At 45.0% G+C, this 26,018-nt stretch overlaps 1 protein-coding gene across 2 annotated transcripts; it reads left to right on the forward strand.

The window, feature by feature from the left end:
• On the forward strand, positions 1 to 24,637 carry GJA8 (gap junction protein alpha 8). Of its 2 annotated transcripts, XM_027663545.1 has the most exons (4): positions 1 to 54; positions 281 to 376; positions 7,553 to 7,718; positions 22,768 to 24,637. In XM_027663545.1, the coding sequence occupies exon 4, from the start codon at positions 22,778 to 22,780 to the stop codon at positions 23,966 to 23,968; it is 1,191 nt and encodes a 396-aa protein (XP_027519346.1). In that variant the 5' UTR covers positions 1 to 54; positions 281 to 376; positions 7,553 to 7,718; positions 22,768 to 22,777; the 3' UTR covers positions 23,969 to 24,637. The 2 variants fall into 2 exon arrangements, with proteins under 2 accessions (XP_027519346.1, XP_027519347.1); XM_027663546.1 differs by lacking the exons at positions 1 to 54; positions 281 to 376; positions 7,553 to 7,718 and adding an exon at positions 17,286 to 17,395 and having other exon boundaries at positions 22,772 to 24,637.
• Positions 24,638 to 26,018: the final 1,381 nt, after the last annotated feature.

Here is a 26,018-nt window from a genome sequence, read left to right on the forward strand (position 1 = left end):
AAGCCACGTGTAGTGCTTGCAGGATGTTTGTTCCCAGAGCCATAAACAACAGAGGTAAGCTAATGGGAAGGAATCCACAGGTTTTTTGTTGTCTTTCTTTTTTTTCCCAGTAATAACTTATGTCTCTGTCTTGTCTCTTAAGCACCTAAGTAGTTCTGGAACAAACCTTAATTATCTTTAAAAAAGGCTATTATTTTTCAACATATAACTTTTACCTACCTGTAGGCCCATGGCAATTTTTAAAGCTGTTTTTAATTTTTAATTTTTTTTTTTTTAATAGGCAAACAGCTTGCAGAGAAATACTTGGAAGAGTCTTCTTTATGGGTTTGAACTCTAAGGATCCCTGAATATAAAACCATAAGCAACAACTGAGCAGGTATGTAATTTTTGGAAACTGTAGCTGGTGCCAAACTGGTGTACAGTATCTTGCCACTACAGGAGAATAAGGAAACCTGACATGGAATTGGCTGGAAAGAAGAATTTTCCATCTGGGTGAGAAATTTGGATGTTTAAGAATTTTTTTTTTTAAAGGATCTTAGACTTAATGTCCATCTTTCTGAATTAGAGAGAAAATGGATGATGCTAAAATTCCTTGCTGGAGACAAACTTCTAGATTTTTGTATCAAAGAACCTGGGGTCAAAGTCCTTCACTTTCTTTCATGGCTGAAGATTTGACTTCACTGGTCCAAAAGGGAAACTTCACTGGTCCTAAAGGTGAAACAAGGGACTTCTTTAGGGGAAGGAATTATAGCTAACAACAGAAATGTGCAGTGAAATCAATGAAAAGTTTCGATCTGACTCGCTGTTTTCCTTTCACATCTTATTCAGAAAATAGGCTCATGCAGCTCTCAGCATATTCTTTTTTCCTGGGCTACAGCTCTAGTCAGTACTATGTTATTCATTGAATGTTATTATCCTGTATCTCTTATATAACACCAGTCTTGTAATCACCCCTGTAATCAATTCCGCATGCTGCAAACTTGCAGAATGAAATAAATTCCTTCTGCACTCCCTGAATCACACTATCCTTGCCAAGTTCTTACTCTCCAGTTCTTGCTGGGATACCTCAAAGTTTATTTTCAACATCATAATCCAAAAGCTGTTCTCACAGGAATATATAGTGTTGCCCCAGCCACCTTTAGGAGTCTCTTACTTTTTACCCACCAACTTTGGTCTTTCCTGTGCTTTTGAACTGTTCTCCTCTTCTGCTTTCTTTTGTTTCTGTCCAACATCTTGTACTACCATCTCTTTGTTTAGGTGTCTCCCCATTTCTCCAGTCTTCCATCATCCCCTACCAACATCTGGAACTCTGTGTGGGAAACCCAGGCCTTTTCCCAAGACCACCCCTCTTCCTCACCCCCAGCTCTTCTGCTGTTCTCCCTGACAGTGACATCCAGATTACCACACATTTTGCTGTATCCAAACTCTGTCTGTAAAATCTTACCGGTTTTGCCTCTAAGACCTGACTTTTTGCCTACACTCTCTGATTGGAAAGCTCAGTTGTGCTCAGTTAGTGCACTGCTGCTTGCAGTCCCAGCCTCCTGCTTCCCAGGTCCTGTTGCCTTACTCTTTACCTTCATATTCCTTCTGTGGCTGTGCCATCAGGTCTCAATCTCTGCATGGGGACTCTGTCCCCATCTCACAACTATCTGCTACCCCCTCCCACTTGCCATCTTCTTGAGTGATGCTTAACCACTGTCACTCACCTTTATGCCTCTTTCCAAGCCTTCAAATTTTACTTTCCAGCACTTCAACTTTTTTGGTTTTGTTTTTTTCCTTGACCCTCTTCGTACTAGGCAGGATCAGGAGCGCAATACCTTGAAGACAATGAATACCTAACCCCCCTTATGTGTGACATGAATAGTTTGTCTGCCCACCTAGGAGTTAGGCAAGGGAATATTAAGGTGTTTGTGTACCAGTTAGCTCTTTGAGACCAGGGCTTAGGTTTCCAGCACTGCTGATGCCACCTCACTCTGGAACTCTGTGGTATCTGTCAGTAAATGTTCCCAAAATCTACCTTTGGTAACAGCCTGAGGGGCTTGGTATCTATTTCTTGCTTCAGTCCACTGGGATCTGTGAGCAAACTGTCAGGGCCTGATCTCCTGCAGGTTTTCAGAGAAGACATGAGAGATCAATTGGTGCACAAGGGCTGCTGGAGAAGGTTAAGTGATGTGACCAGGGTCTAAGACAGGGAGGTAAACGAGCAGATTTAACTTCCTCCTTTTCTTGGAGGATGAGAAACAGCACCTAGCCCCCTCATCTCTGAAATCCACTGTTGTGGAGATGGCAGCAGCTCTGATATTGAAGTTTGCTCCGTGGATCAGCAGAGCATGGGAAATAAAATGTATGTAATGGTAGGCTAAGCTGTCAGGGTAGTAGGCAGTGGGACTGTGCTTCCATTATGTCCCTTTGGTAATCTGCCCATGGAAGACCAAGACTTTACATTCATGCTTTATCTAGCAGTCTGGTTATTGTTCTTTGAAATTTTAAAGAGATTCCTTGTCAGGTTTGAGTGAATTTTGTTCTAGAATCTGCTCCATCCTGAAGGGCAGAGCTATTTGCCCCAGACACTTGAGGACAAATGGAGAAAGTGTTGAACTTGACTTTTTTCTTATTTCTTTCCCACATTCTAGTGAAATATCCTAATTAGTGACCTACTGGGACACATCACCACTGTCTTGACTTACTATTATTTTGCCTTTTGTGTGTGTGTGTGTTTTGGTTTTTTTCTTTTCCTGGAGTGCTTTATGACAACCCCCTCTCCCTGCATTAAGTACTTAGACCAGGAAAGACAGCAAGGTGGTAAGTCCCATTTTCAGGTAGGTACATGTGCTGCAGACTGGTGTGAAATATCAATGTCCTTATGAAGTCATGCCCTTACAAAGTCGTGCTCTTGGCCATTGTTTTCCCATGGACATCCTGTGTGGCATCCCTTTGGGGGGCTGGTATTTGCTGGTGCTATTCTGAGGCACCCAGTGCCAGCTAAGTCCACTCTCTGCCCAGTGGACAGCAACGAGGGGATGTGACCTACCAGCTGAGCTGCTCCTGCACTCCAGCAGCTCCTGTTTGCTGCTGACCCAGTGAAACAGTTCACCACGCCAGCAAAACAGAAAGAAGGAGAGGGGAAAAATGAACAGAGAAAATAAAAAAATAAAACCAGAGCATGGAGTTAATGAAAGTGGGGGAACACTTCTGGTGTTATGATGTTACCAGGCTTAGATTTCTGTAGCGCCTGCTGTGCTTTGCTAAAAATGAGGCTAGTTAGCAGCAGCAGATGTGAATGTAACAACTGTACAGCTGTCAGGGGAATGAGAGAAGCTATGAGAAATCCATGAATTAAGTAGATTCTATTACCTTTTTTTTTTGTTGTTGTTGTTGCTTTTTTGTGGAGGACTCAAAGCAGTTCTCAAAGCGTGGCCTATTGCTTGTTCATGTCAAGTGATTGGAATGCTGTGGAGGGTGAGGGAAGGGTGCAGCAAGCAAGATGCATGATATGTTCCCAATCAGGAAAAGGAGAACATCTGGGGAACGGGTTACTGCAACTGTTGAGGGATGATGGGGTAGCTGGGAGGAAAGATGCAGCTTGGGAGTAGATGCTAGTGTTGCAGAAGTGGGGACGGGAATTCATGTAGCTAAAAATAAATGGGTTTATTTTGTGGAAAGGATACTGGTGGTTATTTGGTAACCAGGAGCTTAAAGGATCAAAGAGTTTAGTAAGCCTTTCTGACTTTGCCTTGCCCTTCCAAAAATATATCCCGGCTGTGTGGAAATCACCTCCCACCCGTTCCTAGATGTTAATCACCCCCTCCCATATAGGTGCCCTCTCGGGTTGCACAGGCTGGGTGAACTCTGGGATATATGATAGCACATTTGCTGAGCTGCAGGATCTAAAGGTAAGGCCAGTATCTGGAATGCCAAGATATTTGTGAGGGGAGGCAGGATTCCTGGTCTCTTCAGCTGCCTGCCCTCAAAATGGAAGGAGAAGGCATTTTGAATTCCATAAGTCTTTGCAAGCTCCAGGCTATAAACAGGCCCTTCCTGTAGGAACAATAAAGATCTAATGGTAGTCAGGAGATGTCTGCTTTTCTCTGCAGGTCTTATACTACTGGAAGATGCTTTTGTGAGGAGGATGAAGCCCATCAGTCAGGGGGGACAGAAGTGTCCAGTGCTACTGGTGTAGATCGTTCAGGAAGATGGTATGGAAGACAGACATGGGGTAAAGAAATGAAAGCCTTGTCAAGCTGAAGCAGAGGGAGACAGAAAGGGGAAGGAGTCAAAACAAAAAGAAAGCAGGAAAAAGGAATAATGAAAGAACTATTGCCATTGTTTTGTACAGTGGAGAAGTGGCTTAACCATTGAATACACTCCATAAACACTGTATTTTTTCAGCAAGCCAGGCTAAGGGCCTCTGTGGGGGCAAGTACACAAATGGTGGGTCCCCAAGTCCTGCTGCTCTCTACAAAGTCAGTGAGAGCAGAATTTATCACCCATATAACTATGTTGAATTCTAGGGGGAGGTGCTGTGGCTCTAGCATGGTCTGGCTCCTCTGTATCAGATTTCTGAGTAAGCCTGTATTCCCAAAAGTAAAGTGAAGGTTGATATGACCAAAGGAATGTATTTACTATTTTACTTCGTGGATCACAGGGCAAGTGCCACATGCAGTAGTCATGCATGCTGTGTTTATCCTCTCCTCTCTTGCTGTCTTGAACACAACACTACAGCAGCTTGTGTCTCTGAAGCTGTTCTTGGAATTTAGACTCTTTGCACTAAAAGTCTTCATGGATCTCTCACCACAGGCCACAGCCATTCATTGGGGTGCAGAGCATGCAGGGTGTTGATGTTTTGGAAGTACTTGTAAGACACTCCTCTGTACTGCCTGGTCCTAGCCAGGGGACTGAAGTTAAAGTTACTAAAATTTCATATCCAGTAGTGCATTGCAAAGGCTGGTGTTTCCCAGCAACAGTGACTACTGCCTCACCCTATAACCACATCTCTGCCTCCAGTCAGAAACACCAAACCCGAGCAGCCTGGAGTGTGCCACCTTCTCCCTCTCTGGTGTGTGGTCTGTCAAGGATGGGCAAACTGCTTGGATGATGCAGGGAACCCTCACAATTACAGTGAAATCCTCTAGGAGGTAGGTTGTTCTCACATTCATCAGCTATGACAGTGGGGGGAAGTACCTGTCCCATTTCCTGTCCCAGGAGAGTGCCTGGACCTATTGTTTACACTGAGCAAAGCCCTTGGACTTCACACCTCTCATACAGTGATGCTACAGTAAAATGTGGAAGTTCAGACATTCCTGTAGGTACAGACTGTGGGACTCTGTCCCAGATGGGAAATCTGCACAATAAGATGCCAGATCCATGAGCCCTTCTCCTTCCTTGGATGAAATAACCCACCTTTTTTTTCATTATGAATCTTACCAGCCAAGGGTGTTGCCTCACCTCATTCATTAGCCAGCCAGTGTCTGTATAATTAGGGGTTAAGTAGTTAATCTTCAAAAATCCCTTGGAAGTCGAGGAATCCATATATTTGCTTATTTGTAATTTGTATACTGCCCCTGAGGCAACCAGGCATGGGAATGCAATCCCATGTTTGTGTGCTTAACAACTGAAAAGAAGATGTGGGGAGAGGTTTGAGTTTTTACAAGAGTGTGAAGAAAAGCTTTGGCTGTTTAACCTCCTGCTTCACCTTCCTTGTTGCACACTTTGCACCTTCCTGGTGCCCAGGAAGCACAAGGAACAAGCCTGTATTTTAGTGTGCATTGAGACTGGCTCTTCTGACACAGGATGAAGCTAAGTGTGTGCTTAAGCTTGGTTTTGTCCCAGCCAGAGAGGAAGACTCCTGGTTTTTAATCAGAGGCCTGCCTGTGGTAAGGCCCACAGAAACATGTACCAAATGTTAACTTTACTTAAAGCTCTTACCATCAGATTACTCAAGGTAGGCTGAGCCAGGAGTACATGGTGCTGGTACAGTGCTTCTAGAGATTTTTGTTGTTGCTGCTTTTTGCAATGCAGACATTAGAACTTTACAGGGAATGTGTCTGTCCTCCAAATGGATGGAGATGTGTAGCTGCAAGGGGGAACAAACATTGTGAAGTTGGTCATTTGTGTCTGTATACTATTGAACTCTACCATCAATGGTCTGAAAGACAGCAAAATGGTAAATGACCAGTAGGAGTGACTCAAAAATCAGTGGGCTGCAAAAAAAAACCAACCAAGCAAAACATAAAAACAAAAGACCCAAAGCAAACAAAAAACCCCCCCACATTACTGCAATAGTTCAATTACTCAGACAGATGGGGCCAAGTATAACATTAGCTGCTCTAAGGCACATGTCAAAGAATAAGGAATACAGGCTGTGCTTATCAGCTGGCAAGTTTTTCTCGGGAAGCAGTGACGGGAAAAAGTGGGGGCTGGTACAGCTCACTGGCTGACTGTACAAAATTCCAGGATGATGCTGTAGCTGAGGGAACTCACGCAGCTCTCAGTAAATAAGTTCAAACTGAATAGCTCTGGGAAGGGCTGAGTGCGTGTGTCACTTAGCCCTAACACAGTCATTTCCCATGTGCTCTATTTAGTGCTTTTGTTGGTGATTCCTGGATGGAAGAGGTTCCAGGGAAAATGCCCGAGGGTATTACAGAATTGGAAATGTGCCTTCCAGTGAAAGAGGTTGAAGAGCTAGAGTGAAAAGGGAAAGCTGAAGGCTAACTTTTTCCTGTGTCTAGGTATGCTTACATGGGGAAAAAACTTTCTGTGGTCTAGCTGGAGGGCGCTAAGATCCAAAAGCTGGAATGTGAAACTGAGTAAAAAGTCCAAACAATTATATGAGGAAAAGCATTATTTTTTAACATCATCTGTAACTAACCACTGGAAAAACTCAGGGAGGGTTTTGGTGGATCCTCCACAGGAGGCTTTTAAGTTGTGGCTGGATTCTTGTTAGAAAGTGGACCCTTGTAGAGATGGGAAGGATTTCTGCCAAGTCTTCTGACTCAGGTTTTCAAAGATGTGGGTCTAGATGATCAGGCCAGTTCTTTCTGGCATTACAGTCAAATGTTGGCTCATAACTTTTGGTAACTATGAGGCTGAGAATTGTACAGGGTGGGAGAATCAAGATTTTCCCTGACAGGACCAACCAGGCACGATCTTTGCTATGAGAAGAGGACATGGGGTAGATGCAGTGCTCTCACCTGAGCTCAGAGTGTTTGGTTCACCTTTTTGTTGGATTGTGCTGCAGTGATATCCCCAAGTAAATGAGGCTTCATTAGTTGTCCACTGAGGTGCTCAGAGATAAGAGATAGTAAATCATAATTTATCATGCTTTAATTCTCCTCTGGCCAAGGCAAGACATCCGTTGTACATACCATCACCTATGGCTTTCTCATCTATTTCAAACTTTAAACCTTGAACAGTTACTCCCCTGTATTTCTGAACCAAACTAGAAAGAGTTTTTCTTTCTGCTACCTCAATGAACATTTTTTTTTTTTTTGTGGAAAAGCTATATTCCCTTGATGCTGGGGTTTTGCTTCATTTCTTACCTTATTCCCCACAGACTTAAAGTTTGACAGAGGTCAAGACCGTGCATGTGGAAGAGTCTGAGGCGCAGTGAAACTCCTGAGAACAGCACTGGAAGGATGAGCTCTGGTGCAGATGGAGGCTGGGACGTCAAGAGGTGCCAGCAGAGGCTCTGAGCCTCTGCACACAGCCAGAGTGACCAGGTACTTGCTGTAACTACACTTCCTAGGAAACACAATGGCCACTTGTGAGCCAGCCCTGCCCCAACCCAGTGGAAGAAAGCCAGGCAGGGCAGCCTGTCCCCTGTGGCCAGGAGGGCTGGCTGGGTGGAGCCTGGTGAGGGAGGGCAAGCAGGCCAGGATCTGTGGATGTGGCTGCTGAGGCTGTGCCGGGTGGGAAGCTTTTCCTCTTGTGACTTCACCTGGACTGTGTGCCAACCTCAGCACACAATGTTATCACTGCAAGCCAGCACATGGTCGGGGTGGCCCCGCTCGCACACTCGGGCCCCAGGAGACTTTCCAGGCCTCACAGCTCTTGGCTTTGATGGCTCTCGCCAGAAATATGCCATGACCACGTTCCCTGGGTTTGTTTCCACTGGTACCAGCACTGCCTGTGCTCGTGGGTGACCTGTGCCACTGAGGTGGGTATCTAGTTGTGAGGAGTAAGTGAGAGGTTTTGTCAGGAACCAAAGCAGTGACCTCTGCTCTACCCCACCCCTCTCTGGCAGTCTGTGCTGCTCTTGGCTATTTCCTTATCTAGGGTGCAAAACAGCTGAGTTAATGAGTCAAAAAGAACTCTCGGTTCCTGCTGCATTACGGCCTTGCTGCCCGGATAAAAATCGTTCCCAAGAAGTGTTTTCCATGGGTCAGGGATGCATGGTCTGCCTACAACCATCTTTACTTTTGCTAAATACCTTGTCTAAAAGGAATAGTCGGGCCTGGATCATCAGAAGCTCTTGGCAGTTTCACAGATCTCCTCCCGTGGTAGTCTTAGAGTCTTCTCTCTAAGGCACAGAGTCCAGGTAAAATGCTGCCTCTAGAAGTCTCAGCCTGAGCCTGTCCTCTTCCCTGCACTATCAGAAAACCTACATTATTTATTTTGTTCTGTTGCTCCATGAATAAGACCTTTCTGCCCAGGCAAGCCCAGGCATCCTTTCTTGAAAAGAAGAAATAAAGAACCTTCCCTTCATTCCTAGGCAACCTTTCATTTTCCCAGGACAGATGTTTCTAAGGCAGTTCCAGGTTTTCCATGCTTTGGCAGGATAGGCAATACATTCAAAGGTAGAGAGCAACAGCACTGGACTTGTTTGCAGGAAGTGGAATGGTTCCAACCTTTCACATCTAAGATTCACCAGGGACTAAAGTCTTTGGTGTCAGGGAGACCTGTCCATGCAAGTGTCTGTTTCCAGCTGAATTAAAATCTGCTTGTAGAACAGTGACATGGTTTTTGGCAGGCATGACCATGTATGCAACAAATAGAATTTTCAGGAGTCTCTCTATTTTTGGGTGTCTTTTTTAAGTACATGGCTGGCGGATGGTTGTTCATAAGTCTTCGTAGTTTCACCACCTGTGTTAAGCTCGAAGGAGGCAGGATCTGTGTTCGTCTGTGGGCTGTCCTTTGGCACGTGGATTGTGCTCTTGGCAGTTTCTTTATTCCTTTGTTTTCTCCTGAATGTTCATCGCTATTCTCATTCTAGTCTTCTCACTTCACATTTCCTCTCATGGTCTTGCCTGTGTCCTTCAAACCTCTTCCCTTACATGGACAGCAAAGATAGGCACTATCTTTCCAGGACTTGAGGGATGAGACATTGCTCATAGATGGCACCAGCTTTTGTAATGCACGAGCAAGAATCCTCAGGATGATGCAGTACTTTGCCACTCGTGACACTGCTTTCTGGGCCACCTCACAGATCATAAATAATTTTTGGCAGCTGGACTAGAAATGGACAGATTTAAGTCCTTCAAATTGTGTACTAGCAGCCCATGTGTAGATCTAAGATCTCATATGATATGTACAAGACAAGAAGACAGTTGGGGAGGGTACTTTCTTACCTTCTTTTTTCAAGCTGGCAGGTGGTCATCAAGGTAAGCTGGCTTTTGAACCAGAAAATAAGCACTCTTTCTAATTTGCTGATTTGTGGGTCATGGAGAGCACATAATGGGGAGCTCTTGACAGTAGAGGAGGGCTTTCATGAAAACTGGAGAATAAACCAGGCAGGACTGACGTCTCTGCCTGTCACCCCTAAGGTGCCAAACACCCTCCAGGATCTTAGTACAAACATGCTATAAAAAAACCCAGTCACTTCTAGTTCTCAATTGTGTTTTGGAACCAGACTGATAGGTCATTTATAGTCTGTTTAATGGCTGCTGTCTTATTTTTATGTCAAGCAAGTTCTGAATCATAATGCCATGTAACTCCAATGCCTTCCTGGAAGGGAAACTGCCTTCCAGGATCTCAAGTATATATATTGTACCAGCTTTGTTTTATTTAACAATGGTTAAATTTCCTCAGAGAAAAGTTTTAACACTGTTCAGTGGGGTGAATTTTCTATAAACCCACACTGATTGCCCCTAGTTATATTTCCCTCCTTTTATTCCCTGTGTTCTGTGATAGCCACCTAATTATTTAGTTCAAGTCTGAGATCCTATCACAGGTCTGTAGTTACCTGTGAGTAATTACAGTTAGGAGATAATTATAAAGTAATTATGCCCTTCTACATAGTCTTTATAAAAAAGGCCAGATTATGAGTTTTCTTCTTCTCCTCCAGGACTTCCTCATTGCACCAAGAAGTACAGCAGATCAACATGAATAGTGCAGACACATCATGTGCAGCTTATTTAATAAACCAAGTTTTAGTGCAAGGTATCCAGTCCTGCTGATTTAAAATGCCTGATTTTAGTAGGTGGTATTTAACTCCTCTGAGGTACAACAAGAATAGATATGTCACCAACAAAATCTTTATCAACCTTTTTTCCCCAGCAGGAGGATAGAAGTATTTATTGATTTATTTTTTTGTTGTCTGCATTATTATTGAGTAATCTAAGATTTCTATGCTATAACAGATCAATACCATGATTAGGACTAATTTTGTCCTTAATTTACTTTTTTAAAAAATAGCTTTGTCAGGTTTTTTTTTTTGCTTTTCACTTCCATCATATCTTTTTTATAATTACTATCTCCTCATTTATATTCAGCTTCTCTCTTACTATTTGTTAAATGTGTTTTGCTTATTAAGCCACCCCCATTTCGATTTTTAATTTGTTTTTTGTTTTGTTTTTTTTTTTTCAATTACACTGTTCTTTCTTTACTGGGGAGCTGTGTATTTTTGGTTCCTAGTAAACAATTTTTAAGCAGTTCTCAATGATTATTTATGTTTTCTTATTTAAATCCTTTATTTGTGTTGATTTTGCCCAGAATTCTACTCAAGGCTGGGAAACAAGACTTCTTAAAGCATCATGCCTTTCAAAGCATTACCAGTTTGGACCTCCCTCTGCTTTCATGTAACAGTGGAGTTGGGTGGGGATCAGTAAACCTGGTACCAGCCTCTCATTTCTACCACCAGTTTACCCATCCAGAGAAGGTAAAACACAGGTTTTGTTCGTTTTGGATTTAAGATTTGAAAAATGAGGAAGCCGTTTAGAACATTTGAAAATCTCCAAGGCTGTTTTTGAGCCAGCAACATCACCGTGTGTTAAATTAAGCAATAACTGGTGTTTGTTTTTTCCCTTGGTGAGTGCTCAAATAACCAGTGCTGCCATATTCCAGCGTTGCTTGGTTATCCATTGCAGACCCAAATCATCAATCCAGTTGCTGGAACACCGACTCACAAAGATTGAATATTGATAACGAGGAAGTTACGATTCAAAGTCACAAACAAGCCAGTAAGTAAAACTTCAGTTGTACAAACCATCCCAACATCTTTTCCAATGTCTTACAGCTCTGGTCCCCTGGGCAGGCAAAGCCTTGTTGAATGTAAAATGGAAAGGAATGCCACAGTTGTGTATGGCTAAGGAGGATGTGTTGGAAATGGACTCGACTTCTGTACTGTCTTTCTGTAAAGGAGGGCACCCTTTTTCTGAAAGGCAGAGCCAGGGCTGCCACTGCATAAACCCAGCACTGGTCAGGGGGAGCAGAAACCCACCAAACCTGCTGCACACTGGGCAAAAGCAGGGGTCAAACAGAAATATTAGAGCTCGTGTCCTCACTTCAGAGCTTCAGGGACTAGAGAGACACAGGCCATTAGAATACATGCCTGTATTTTTCTGAGAAATTACCTATAATAATAGCTGCCTTCATCCTGATGCTGTTTAACCATCAGACAAGAATGGGGCCTCGTAGCACAGGGCAAGTGGAAGACTATTTGTGAGTTGCTACACCAAGGTGGAAATTGCCACAGAAGTAGATGCTGAAACTTCTACCAGGTCTGACAGAGAACCCCCAAAGACTCTTAATGCTTTTTGTAAAAGGATCTTGAAATGCTTTAAACCATATTGATCTTGAGAATATCGTATTCACTGAACAGTAACAGGACTGCAGGGAATTGAAGTTTGCTGGAAATAATGGACAAAAAACCAACACGGGCCTCTCTAAACTGGAGAAGCCCTTCCACCCTACGACCTGTATTTTCTGGCAGGTCTGCACATAAATAATTCCTGACTCTCTTCACCTGGCTGTTTACTAGTTTGAGGCCAGGTTGTCTCAGTGAATGCTGAAGACCTTTGGATGGATGATTTATGTATGGACAGGTTATCTTCTTGATCAGGAAAAGAGAATGACTGGCTCAACAGCTTCCAAGTTCAATAACCTCCTTTTCTTCTTAATAAATTGCTGAGGCATGAGAGGCTTCCGTTCCTTGCTGGCATCTTTTACACTGTGCCCAAAGAAACAATCATATCAGGCTCAGGAAGACAAGTGGCTGAAAGGGCAGGGAAACAGGAACCGTCCCCACAGATGTCCTTCCCAGAGAAGCTGGGAACAGGCTTTGCTGTGGGAAATGGGAAGCTGAGGTCAGCCAAAGTGCACGGCAGGTACGTGCATCTCTGGGGACTGGAAGAACAAATAATGGCCTGCTTTGCCTCCCCATCCCTGCCCTGTCCTGCCTGTGAGCTCTCCTGGGCCACCTTCTCACCTGGTGTGCACAGCACACCTCCGCTGTGTCGCTCCACGGTGAGGAAATGCAGGCAGGGACATAAAGGTGGAGAGTGGGTGGTGACAACGCTCCTGAGAGCCCTGAGCCTGCCACTCAGCAAGGCAGGCCTTGGGGGTGTGAGGAGAGCCCAAAAGAAGGGAGAAAGGAGTAGGGAATGGTAGGGAATGAGTCCCCCTCAGAAGCTGGAAGGCAACAAACCTCATAGACAGTGAGGTAACACGGGATGCTTCCACATGTACCCACTTGTTTGGATCTTTCAGAAGCTTTGTCCTTTCCAGCTCCTTGTTGCCTGGGGATGTCAAGAGATTGTACGAGAAGTCTTGATAAAACAAACACATGGAGATCCCCTCAAGAGGCTGGAAGATATTATTAGCTCCTCTTTTACTGGCAGGCCTGGAGCAATTAATTATTACCAGAAGTATTATCAGGTGCTTGTCACTGCTTTCCCTGGATCCACTTCAGATAGTCCAGACTGGCTGTAAGCAACATGTTCCCTGACTGGCCTGATACCTCACAACTCCTGATAGCAGTTCATGTGGTTCTCTGAGGAGGATCTCAATAGTGGTGGTGGGGCCATAACCTAGAATATGTGCTGAGGTAAATTTGAGTCCATGGACCACTTAAGTCTGTAGCATGACTACATTTTCATGTCTTCTTGGTGATGTCCTCCAGCTGATGTGCTCCACCTCTGTGACTGACCAGGTGGCAGGTTCTAGGCAGGGGGCAGAGAAAGGGACAGGTAAGAGGAGGGTATATGGGGACCTAGGAAGGGCATTTTATACGTGATGGCTCCATAGTGCTTGTTTAGCACCTTGCCTACGGGCTCTGTGCCCTGTCCCAGTGCTGCTCCTCAGAAAGAGCACCTGCACTGACAAAAGAACGTAGGGTTTCTAACCAAGGCACTGTTGTAAAGAAATAACCTGGTCAAGTTTTAAGTGAAATCATGCTCACCCATGAAATCATGTGTCTTTAAAAGAGTACTCTTCTCTCTCTTCTCTCTAACCCTGGTTGTGCAGAGCACCTACCTTTGACACACGAGAGTTCATCTCCTTTGCCTTACGTGTTTTTTGTACTTTTAGTGAAGTTTTTATTATTAACCATGTCATTGAAGGAAAAATCGTGCAAGTCAGCTGTTATACTTGAGAAGTACTTGCTGGAAAAGGGATGCAGGTTCAGGTGAAAATACAGATTATACTAGTAAATAGAGTCAACAAAGTTTAAAGTGATTCTACAGGTTAAATTATAGACATCAAAGCGATCCTCACATCAGTTTAACTCCAGTCTATTCAACCACTGTAAAAATACCATAAAAAAAAAAATCACGTTCACAATAGGTACAACTGCATCACCGCGAGTGTCCTGTGTTTGCTTGGCCTTATTTTTGCGTTTGCAGGAAAAGTTTAAGGATCGAGGGACGAGGGAAGAGAAAGGCCGGGTTTTAGACACAGCGTGATGGACGGGCTGCACCTTCTCCTTTTCTTTTTCACAGCGAATTTCTGTGTCCCGGCGCTGTCGGCGCATGAATGAGAAAACATCGCCCGCTAGTGGCTCTGGCCGCGGGAGCTGCTGCTCTGCTGATGCTGCTCCAGCAACTGTATTGGGACAAGGGACAAGGCGGGCGGCTCTCCTTCCTCCTGCCCTCGGATAAAATCAACGTCGCTCTGCAAAAGGTTGTCTCTGAGCTGAGCGAGAAAAGAGGTTCTGAATGGAAGCGCTGTGAGTCACCCGCAGGCTGTTTGTCGTGTTTAGTGTCAATGTCCAGGAGAAACACTCTGGATAAGCCATGACATCCAATCTTACACTTCATGTGGTAAGAGAACAAATTGGTTGAAACGTGGCTATGGTGAGCAAACACCTCTAAAGCTGCAGCACGTTCAGAGCCATCACTGAAGCCACAGAACAAAGCTGTGAGCCCTCCTGAAGGTTCCCTGAGGACAGCCCTCCTTGCAGGGCTTGGAGGTACTGGGGGTGAGCTGGGAGCAGCATGGGAAGCAGTACAGCACCACCGTGCTCCACACTGCCCCAGCTAATTAACCCCAGTCCGGAGGAGATAATTAACTCAAGTGGGATTCTTCACTGACACAGCCGACTTGCTCCCAGACCTGAGCTGGTATCTCCCCAGTTCAGCATTGCACCGGGTGGTGCAGACAACCTGTGATGTCCAGGCTGAGTTTTCAGGACTGGTGGCAAGATACTATTTTTTTTTTTTTTTTCCAACTGAAAATATTTTTCTGAGATTTCTCTAGGTCTTTGGCCCTATATGAAACTGTAGAGACCAAAGACCTCAGCCTCCCTCTCCCCCCCAGTTGTTTTTCTGCTTACGAGGTAAGATCATCCTTAACAGATGTTTGTTTACCTCTTCATAAAAACCTCCTGTGATTCTGCAACCTCCCCAAGCAGTGTGCTGCAGTGCTTTGCTATTCTTGCCATTGCAAAGTGTTTTTCTAATGTTTAGCTATATCATTTTTATTGCAAATTAAGCTGATTATTTCCTCTTCTACTTTTGGTGAATGTAGGGGACAACTGTTTAGTCTCTCCACCCATTACAACAAATGTTTATGTGCTGGAAGACTGTTATCATGCCTCCCCTCCTGTTGTTCTTTTCCTAGAGAAAACAAACCCAGTTATTTTATCCATTCCTTATAAGTCATGGAGTTTTTTTCACATCTCTTATCATTTTGTTGTTCCTTTTTTGGACTCTCTCCAGTGTGTCTGCATCTCCTGTAAAATGTAGGGCCTGGAATCGGACACACTGTTCCTGCTGAGAGCTCAGCAGTATCAAGTAAATGCACAAAATAATTGCTTCCTTTGCCTTATACACAAAATTCCCATTAAAGCATCTCAGAATGAGATTTTTCTTCTTCTGTGGGAATCTCACTTAACAGACTCGTATTGGGTCAAACCCCATCTCTTCTTTGCTGTGCTGCTGCCAGAACGGTTGCGCTTTAGTTTGGACCAGCACATTTGGTGTCTGTGCAGTCGCCTTTCCTGAACTGTTCCTTGGTGCAGTCACCTCTGCAGAGGGCAGAGCACAGCTCTCCAGTGTCTCATGTTCCTCTCAAATTCTGACTGCTCCAGCCCCCTGTCTTCAGGAGGGACTGCTGCCCCTCCAGCCCAGCTGTCATCCTCTTGGTTTTGTCCTCTAGGCTGTTGTCCAAAACACTCAAGGAAATACTGAGAAGCCCTGGAGGCAAAACCTCAGGGACATGAACCTCCCAGCTGGAAAAGAGAAGCCCTGATAATCACCCTTGATTATGGTACTTCAACCTGTGTAGCCTCTGTGTGGTGGCTTTTCTTGCTGCTCTGGGAGCCTATGATCTAGATATTTTCTAAAGGTTCACAAAAGTCAAGGTATTTTATACCTAACCATTTCCTCCTCATCTACCAGGCCCGTTAGTCAAAGGAGAAAACTAGCTTAGTTTGACAGGATTTGTTCTTCAAAATTCCCTGCTGGATGTTTCTTATCAGCTTATTGTCTTTTAGCTACTTATAAATTGATTGTTTCATAATTGGTTCCAGTATCTCTCTAGGTATCACAGTTAGGCTGACTGGCCTGTAATTCCCCAGGTCCTCTTAGAACAGTAATTTTCAGAGAAGAACTGCATTTAAGTGAAACAGCTACAGAAAGACATTCCACTTTTGCCCTGCTTATCTTTATTCACTGTCTAGTTTTGTTCCATCCCTTAAATTACAAACACGTTTCCCATAAGTATTCATCCTCCACTTGAGGCTCAGCACAGTCTGGCCCTATCTCCACCTCTTCTGTGTTCCTGCCCAAACCCTCCTGTTAAACACTTCCCCACTTCCCCTTCTCCTCAATGATTTATATCTTCCTCCCCCCTCTTTATGGTTTGTTTGCAGTTCCCTAGCAAAATATATTCCATGGCAGTTTATATCCCCCAGTGCCTGTAGGGCTCTGAAGAGAGTCCTGGAAAAACCTGAGAGCCTTGCCCTTAAAATGCGGGCAGTGACCCTTGCCAGCCTTGCAGGGACGTGGCAACGCCTGCCTAAAGATTTATCCAGGGCTGGCCACATCTGAATGATTTCTGAGACCAGTAGGTGGCAGAGAGATGATGAAATCTGGGAGACTCTGGTCCTGGTGATCAGACTGACAGATCCCTCTGGCTCTGGGATGCACAAGGACACCTGTTGCTGGGCAGCAGGTGTATGCTAAGTTGGGTGGTGCCTGGCAATCAGGAGTGTTGGGTGACGCTCCCAGCTTCTTGCAGGGAGGCTGGATGTGTCCAGCGTTCAGCCTCAGCCAGGAGCAAAAGGTTTGTGTGTTCAGCAGAAGAACAGGAAGCATGTGCCACTTTCTAGCTAAGCAGATCGGGAGAAGATAACTTTGTTTGAGGGAGGGGTATCGTTATCCAGGGTTGTGCGCTATATAATTGCACAATCTGCTATCATGCATGAACAGAGCTGTTCAATAGCATGGCCCTGCCTTGTCCTGACATCATGTCTGTGTTGGAAATCCGTTTGGAATGAAAAAATCCCACATTCCCCAAGTGACCTCGTAGGCTCTGAGCAAAAGGCTGAGTTGCAGTGGAGACTTCACAGACTCAGTGGTGCCAGGAACAGGAGCTCAGTCACCAGCCTCAAAGCAGCCAAAGGATGAGAAGTCAGCCATGAAGCAAAATTCTCTCCAAAGAAAATAACATTTTAAAAGTACAGGAGGTGTCCGTGGTTCTTTGAAGGCAAGAAAGGTCTTGAAGGCAAGGAAAAGTCACTGTGAGTAACAGTGTTACTCTCACTAGCTGCTACTCTTTTTAGCACCGTTTTTTGGAAAGTACTCAGCACATCTGCAGGTTGCCTAATGAGAGCTTAAATGCTGGGCGAGGCACACAGGTTGGAAGTGTTGGCCATGATCAGTCTGGTACTGTCAGTATGCGGTTCTTTTGCAGGCTCAGTGGATGTCACGTGTTGCATGTGAGGTCCAGTCTTCTAGACCTTTAGCTTTATGGTCTGCACTCCTTTCTTTCACAGCCTAAGAGAATCAAGTCTCCTTCTTGCTCTTCTCATGTTCTGCCTTCTCTTCATCGCCACCTCAACCAGCCACTTCCCTGCATAACCTCAGCAGAAGAGGAATTCCCCATTGCCCACCCTCATCTTAATTTAGGCCCTTTTCTTCAGGGGGAGGAGGCCCTAGTGAGCTGGAGAATCTGACCCAGAGCTCAGTGGTGCCTTTTTAAAAAGGCATCCAAGTGAAGTGACTGTGTGGTTTTTCCACAAACCAGAAATGTCCTGTTAAAATCAGTGTGCCCTATGCTAATGGCTCTGCACCCTAATGACAGCGAAGAAAGTCATCCTGATCATTCAGATAAAAATAACATTTACCCAAATGATAAGAGACTGGAATATAATTTCTGCATCAGCTGCATCTTGCAAGCTTGCCAGACAGTGTTTGATATTTGGACAGTGCTCATGAAAGGCAGATAAAAGGTTAATGGGAAATATCTCTGACAGTTGCTGGATGTAATTTAGAGATGGACTACAGCCATGTAGTTACATACCAGATTTGGAGTTTGGCTCCTTATATTAGAGAGATAAGGCCTAGGAAGGGATACACACGTTCAACCAGAGCTGAGTTTTCCAAAAAGACAGTTTCAGTCTGAAAAGGAACAGGCAGTTTGACATCTGAACCACCTGCCCTCTGTGATGCATCACCTTCCAGGCACTCTTTAAAGGTGTTGGGTGCTGGTGGTACCATTTAGTCCTCCCTCTCTTACTACTTCCCAGAGAGGGTTTGAGGGTGGTAGTGATGACCAGTTACTCATGTCCTAGTCCTTGTTTATCTCAGTAGCATGTGGCAAAAAAAAAACAACAAAGGTATTCCTTACTCTTCCTTACTGTTCTTATTCCTCTTGTTGATCAAACTGTGCCTTTTCTTATTCACTTCATGTTCCTGGGACTTGTGTCTTCCCACACACCAGCTTTACGTGGCACAGGCTGAAAAATGTTCTGCTACAGCTTCTGTATTAAGAGAGTGATTTATTAAGGTGTTCAGAATATGACTTTCATTCCAACTACATCCACCGAGGTTGATTTTTTCTTTTGTGTCTCCAAACTGATTCCTCTTGCAAAATATGATTTTTTTTTTTCCCATCTCTGACTTACCCTTTAGCTCTTTTGAAATCTTTTTTGAAAAACATCATCTCAGCCTCCAATTGGGCTTTGAACTTTGGGGCTGTGCAAAAAAGCTGTTTGGGAAGGCAACTGCTAAGATGAGGCTCTGAACTTACATGGGCACAAATGCCCAGAAACACTGAAGAGAGGCCTGAAACCACTGGTTTGAAGGTACAGACTTTTGTGGCCTTCATGTTATGTATAATATCTTATTCAAATGACAGCTTTTCTAGAGACAGAATGTCTCCCAGTGCCATTCTGTGAAATTAAATTCAGTGTTGAGTTTGCATAAAGAGAGAGGAGAGCTACTTGCTGCTTCATCACTTTATGAGCCTGGTATCTGTACCATTGCTTAGCAAATTTTGCTTCCAGTAATCCTCTGTTTCTTCAGAGCTGAGCACCAAGAGCACACTCCGAGCAATTCCTACAGAAAGACCACAAAACCAACACCTCAGAATAAAGTTATCACCTTTGGCTTATAATTAAAACTCCCAGGGCAATTGGTGGTACTTGCAGAGGCACTAGTGAGCCTGTGATTCTTCTCTCCTGTGGCCTCTCCAGCACTTTTGCAGGTGGCTGGGGGTAGGCGAGTGCGCCTGGGGTGACATTCCTGTTTGCTGGGCTGCTGGAATTCGGCTGCCCTCCTTAACAAAACAGTTTGGTTTAGACATTTTTAATGCATGTGCCACGGTGTAAGATGCGTTTGGAGGAAAAACTAAGCAGAACTAAGGCACTGAAAGGTGAGGTTGCAAAATTGGTGTTTCTCAGCTTTGATTAATATCGACTGTTAATCTTGTTTTCTCGTGCCACTGCTTTTTCCAGGTAAAAGATGTTGAAGAGCAGCCCAAAGCATCTGACAATGCCAAATACAGATGTAGTACCTCAGTATATGCCTGTGCTGGAAATCAGCAATGCAGTTTGCCTGTCAGAGTTGGGTGTAGGGTAACGATTTAATTCAATTAATTCTACCAGGGATATTGGCATTCCCTTTTCACCTGTCGCACCACAACACCTAAAGACTGGTGAGTGTGGACACACAGCTGTGCTGAACCATAGCAGAATTGCAGAGATGCTTTGGTCCCTGCTTAACTGAGCAAACTCCCATTTATGCATGTATTAGGTTTTCACTGCCTGTCGCCTGTTCCTCTCCCCCCTCTGCTTTTTCATGTTCAGTGGACTCTCCTCTCTGTGTCTCTGCCTCTCTCTCTATTTTTTTTCCCTCCCTATTGTTCCCCACGTCACTGTCACTCACTTCATAAAGCCGTCTGGCTCGGAGCTTAAATATTGCAGGGCAACTAAAACCCACCATCAGAGCCAATTCAGTCATATCTGCTCAGTCGTGCGACAAGATTGGGGCTTTTAGGGTAGGGAAGAAGAGAGACAAAAGTTCACTCTTCCCTGCAGAGTGCCAAGAGAGGAGGGGGACACATTTCTTCGGTGGAGCCTTTCACAGCGGCAAGTTGCTTGCTCAACATCCTTAACCTGTACGGTCTTTTTCGCCGGTAGCGTGCTCAGGAAGCGCAGGGTGGGGGTCTGCAATGAACCCACCGGAGCTGAGAACACGAATCTGTTGACTCTTGAGTGGGCTTGGGCAGTGCCCTGCTCTTTCCTCACGACAGGTAGTTTTTAAGGGAGAAGGTGAACTGCATAAGTACGTTGCTCACACCTTTTCCCGAGACTCGAGGGGCTGGCTGCTCGCGGGTGGAATCCTGAACACCCGAACTGGTCGTGCCACTCGTCATCAGTCCGCCCAGTATTGTTGCTCGAAGTTGAGCCGACTGAGCAACCTCGAACCACTTCACTCGCAGAAAACTGAGAGGGTGGTCATGGCAGAGTTTTAAAAAAAAACGTGGCCGGTTCGGAAGTTGTCTCAGGAAGAGTTCAGCCAAATATGTAGCAAGCTGTGGGCGAGACAATTGGTGGAGTTAGCCAGGGAACATTTTTCCTTCTCCTGTACAGTGAGTTTTCTGTATGATAAGGTTTATCACATCTAGAATGTTGCTCTCGTGTGCTGCAGTGCTAATGTTCGAAAGGTAGCGTGGCTTATCAGCGTGACTCACAAAGAAAGAGAGGGATGGAGTTAACTGAGGTGCCTGGGGGACAATGAAGTTTATGCTGCGTGTAGTCATGTTCTTTACAGAGTTGCACATGATTGGTAACTGTTGGGTGTACTTTGCTCTGTGAATTTGCAGAAAGAGGATGTTTAAATCAGTTTAGATAATGTATGTAAACAGCATAATCTTCTGCTAGACTTGTTAATGTAAGCGCTGACATTAACACACTCCTTTACACAACTTTAATGACTGAGAAAGTAGCAATTTTCTTCGGTGATTAAATTATACGTTTGCTGCTTCCTCCTGCGAGGTGTTTGTGCAAGCTGAAGGGCTGCGTTCTGTTTTTCCTTTTCTAACACGGGTGCCTGGGGTTAAAAGAATGTTACGAGGTTCGAGGGCGAGGAATATGAGTCCATCTTGTTTGAGCAAAATGCCATCGTAAGCATTTTTTTTTTTTTGACTGAAAATTGGTGAAATTCCCCAGAGCTCTCGATATTGTGCATCTCTGTGTGTGTGTGAATACGTACACACAGTAGTTGAGGCAGACTAGTATGCGTTGGTGTGTCATAACATATGGCATTACAAATATATCCCAGTGGCATCTGAAGGAGGAGGGAAGTTTAGATGCTCAGATTTCCATGCTCTTGGCTGTACCTTCTTTTTCCCGGTGCTTGTGTATGTGTGTGTGCATTTAGGAGACTATAGATGGAGGTAGTATCTAAGAGATGAACTTCTAGTTCCCTGTGAAGAGCTATTTTATGAATAATGTTCCCTGTTTTACTTGTCGTGGTCCACCAGTCGGTCTTTCTGGACCAAATTAATACTCTGCATTCCTCAGAGACTTCAGACTGCTGTGGTGTGTTTAAATCAGCACATCCAAAATACCTTTCCTTTCTATTTCCCTCATACATGGGTTTTCCCTTGCCTGAAATGATGTAGTGGGAAGTTCAGGATATGTAGGATGAAGTCCTGACCTAGGAATAATTTCTTAGCATGCAAAAATAATGACAGATGTAATACTTGACTTGCATCACTTGAAAATGGACTACTTTGTTAGCTTTCCAGTAGGATATCTGCAGTTGGTTTCCAGCACTGTGTCAGCTTGAGATAGCAGCACTGACATTTCAGAGACAGCAAGGAGTATTTTAAGTCCCAGTTAGAGACCTTTGTGTTTTTCCTCGGGTTGGTTCCAATGTCAGTGTGGCAACTGACTTCAGAGGGGGATGCAAAGAATAGCCCCAATAACTGTATTGTATGTAATGTATTCTGTGAAGCAAAACTAGTCTATGTAGTAGTTATTAAGCTTATACAGTATTACTAACATAGTAATGGTGTTGTAATTGCTGTTCTCACCTAACAGAGCGGTTGCTAATGCAGAATTAATATATGCAGTCTAGAGAGAATCCAGGTTTATTGTAGGTGCAAGATGGGCGCAAATGTGAGATCTGTTTGACCCCTGTGTGGTGTTCTGGTGCAGGAGAGCTCAGGTGCTTGAAAGCTGCACTCTCATTTCTAACCACTGCAGCTGCATGCTGATAAATCTGTTCCACTGTATTGCTGGCGAGTGTTTGTACGTGTACGAAATCTAAGCAGGCTCATGCAACCAAGCCTACAAGGCACCACAGAAGACTCTCACCTGGAAAAGGAGATAAATATACTCCCTGGCTGAAAAGTAATTGCCCATTTAGTGCCATGAAAGAAAGAATTTAGCAAGCAGCTTGATCTGGCTTCCCAGCCCTTCTCCTGCTAATAAATCATTGTGATCAGGCAAATCAGCGAGTAAGCAAACAATCATCTTTCTGTTCTCGAAGAATATTAGGGAAATGCTGATTGAAAGCAGCAAAAAGATATCAGTGGGAAAACCTGAAATCTTTTAAATTTAGCGTAATTTGTGGTCTTTCTCTTTCTTTTTTCTTCCCTTAGACAGTAAGAAATGGGTGACTGGAGTTTCTTGGGGAACATTTTAGAGCAGGTGAACGAGCAATCCACTGTCATCGGGAGAGTTTGGCTCACAGTGCTCTTCATTTTCCGCATCCTGATCCTGGGAACGGCGGCCGAGCTGGTGTGGGGAGACGAACAGTCAGACTTTGTGTGCAACACCCAGCAACCCGGTTGTGAGAACGTCTGCTATGACGAGGCCTTCCCCATCTCCCACATCCGGCTCTGGGTCCTGCAGATCATTTTTGTATCCACGCCTTCGCTGATGTACTTTGGGCACGCTGTGCACCACGTCCGCATGGAGGAGAAGAGGAAAGAGAGGGAGGAAGCTGAGCGGCGCCAGCAGGCTGAGGTGGACGAAGAGAAGCTGCCCCTGGCTCCAAACCAAAACAAAGGCAACAACCCTGACGCAACCAAGAAGTTTCGCCTGGAAGGTACTCTCCTGAGAACGTATATCTTCCACATCATTTTCAAAACCCTCTTTGAGGTGGGATTCATAGTAGGTCAGTACTTCCTGTACGGCTTCCGGATTCTCCCCCTGTACCGCTGCGGGCGGTGGCCCTGTCCCAATCTTGTGGACTGTTTTGTCTCCAGGCCCACGGAGAAGACCATCTTTATTATGTTCATGTTGGTGGTGGCTGCCGTATCCCTCTTCCTCAACCTGGTGGAGATCAGTCACTTGATCCTGAAAAGAATCCGGAGGGCTCTGAGAAGGCCAGCAGAGGAACCGCTTGGAGAGGTCCCAGAGAAGCCTCTCCCTGCCATCACAGTCCCCACCATCCCAAAGGCCAAAGGCTACAAGCTGCTGGAAGAAGAGAAACCGGTGTCCCTCTATTTCCCTCTCACGGAAGTAGGGGTTGAGCCCAGCCCCCTTCCATCAGCCTACAATGAGTTTGAGGAGAAGATTGGGGTGGCTCCACTGGAGGATCTCTCCAGGGCATTCGATGAGAGGTTGCCATCGTATGCACCAGCGAAGGAACCAGAGGAGGAGAAAGTAAGAGCAGAGGAGGAGGAGGAGCTAGAAGAGCAGCCTGAGGAGCCAGGGGTGAAGAAAGCAGAAGAGGAGGTGGTGAGCGATGAAGTGGAAGGGCCTTCAGCACCCGCTGAACTCGCCACTGATATGAGACCCCTCAGCAGGCTAAGTAAAGCCAGCAGCCGGGCCAGGTCAGATGATTTGACTGTATGAAGGTGCAGGATACAGGGAGCACATGAAAAGGAAAAAGGTGAAGAGAAAAGGAGAGATAGAGAAAGAATCAAAAGATATTTTTAAGCAAAGCGCTAAAGTGGCCATTTGAATATTATTTCCTTTCATGATTCCCAACTGGAAAGGTACTACCATGGTAACTGTGCCTTATTTGCCCTGTATGTCCCTGTATTTCCCTGTTTCCACATGCCAGCTCACTCCTTACAGTAATATCTACACTGTACACATAACTGATGTATTTTAAAACCTAACATGGCAGTGATACTCAAATGTTGCCACTGTGAACGTATTTACTGAAAGCCTTGTGTTCCACATTTCTCTGGGAATGTGGGGAGGATCTGCCTTTCAGCCAGCAAGGGGGAAGACTGATCAACAACTGTATCTAGTCTTTCTTTTTCTGTTTCCACCTATGGCTCGCTGAGCAGATCTCCCCTTTGCTGTTGGCATGGAATTGCAGTTAAATTTAATCCACAAAGTGAATTCTGTGCTTAGCATCAACACACTAAAATAGTAAGCCCAACTTCCCTTCTCTATCCAGAAAATAAAATCCAAAAATGTTCCCAATTTCTCTGTGGATGCATATCCGACTTAGGTAAAAATATTTTCCCTTTGTCAAAAATATTTCTGCCCTTCAAGTGAGATTGACAGTGGGCAAGGTTAACAGTGGCTCTCTACTAGGATTTAGCAGATGCCCAGAGAAGGATTATTTGTTCCCAAGAGGGTCACCCAGCCCTGAGACTATTTTGGTATACTGGAAAGAATAAATTCAAGTGATATTTTTTACTTGTAGCCTTGTGACTTGAAGATCTGAAGCTTGATTTAGCCAAACAAGCGTGGGAAGGCTTCTGAGAAGGGAGGGAACAGCTACAGCCCCCAGAGCATGAAACCAAATACAAGCCTTCATGGTATGATCCTGACATGTGCTCAGTTCCTGGAGCTTGCAGGCTTCCAGGCACTCAGCAAATCTCAGGTACAGAGTCCTGAAGGCACCTGTGGACGTACACCAGGGGTCTGGGTAACTATGTGACTTCTCAAACCTCTAAATACAAAACTGGTTGGTCAAGTTTGAAAAGACTGGTATGGTGATAGTCTTCTTTGACATCTTTTGGTTTTAATTTGACAGAGAGGAGCCGTTCAGTGGGCTACTTCTCTATTAAATGCCAAAGTCTCACTCAAGTAAGACAAGGCCTTTCAAAAGATGATTTAGACCTTTTGTGCCAACAGGTCTGTACAGAACTCCGAGACTCAGAAAAATATTTTTTACGGAAGGCAGAAAATCATGTGCTTGCAATGTTTAGATGTCTAATATAGATTTCTAAGTTTAGGACTACAGCAGCACCTTTTGGCTGGGACAGTGCAGCAATGTGTTCAAAAGCTTCAGGTTAGCAGCCGTGTCCCCCCAAAACTAAGCCTCATGCCAAAAAAGTGCAGGTATGCACTCTCATCTGCTCTGCTCTGCAAACCTCAGACCCTGCCATCTCAGCAAATTCTTTCTGCTGGGCTGCAGCCTATCCCATTGTTCCCGGGGCAGGCTTTAATCCAGGTCAGGGAAAAAAGGTCTTTGGCACAATGCATAAAAACTCATCCCAGCCATCAGCTAGAAAAGACCCCCGTGGCCTCCCATTGTAGCAGGTCTGACTCAAAGCCCCTGGGAGTCAAACGGGGCGTCTGCGAGAGCTCTGGGCAGGCTCGGGCTCACACCTCCAGTCCCGCTGCCCCACGTCCCAGCCCAGGCAGCCCCCGGTGCAGTCACTCCTGTCACTCGCTGCTCTGACCCAGTCTCTGGTGGAGTTTCCCTGCCCAAGTCACGCAGCTGCCCCCGGTGAGCGCAGGGGTGGCTGGACTTCACTGCCGAGTGACGTTAAGCTGTACATATGTAGAAAGTTTGTGGGGTGCACTGGGGTTCTTCAGCACCACAGTGGTGCCACGTATTTTATTATTTTTTACACTATTAATCCTTTTGCTCCTCTTGGGCCTGTGTATTTTCCCCCAGGTGTGCAGCCTGAGGTCGAAACCTTTGCTCCTTAGAAAA

Source organism: Corapipo altera, unplaced genomic scaffold (assembly GCF_003945725.1).
Source record: "Corapipo altera isolate COAL_440 unplaced genomic scaffold, ASM394572v1 165, whole genome shotgun sequence".
NCBI classification, from domain to species: domain Eukaryota; kingdom Metazoa; phylum Chordata; class Aves; order Passeriformes; family Pipridae; genus Corapipo; species Corapipo altera.

What these genes read in the sequence shown, in the direction of transcription:
- GJA8 (XM_027663545.1), top strand. Translation starts at nt 22,778, where the DNA reads ATGGGTGACTGGAGTTTCTTGGGGAACATTTTAGAGCAGGTGAACGAG.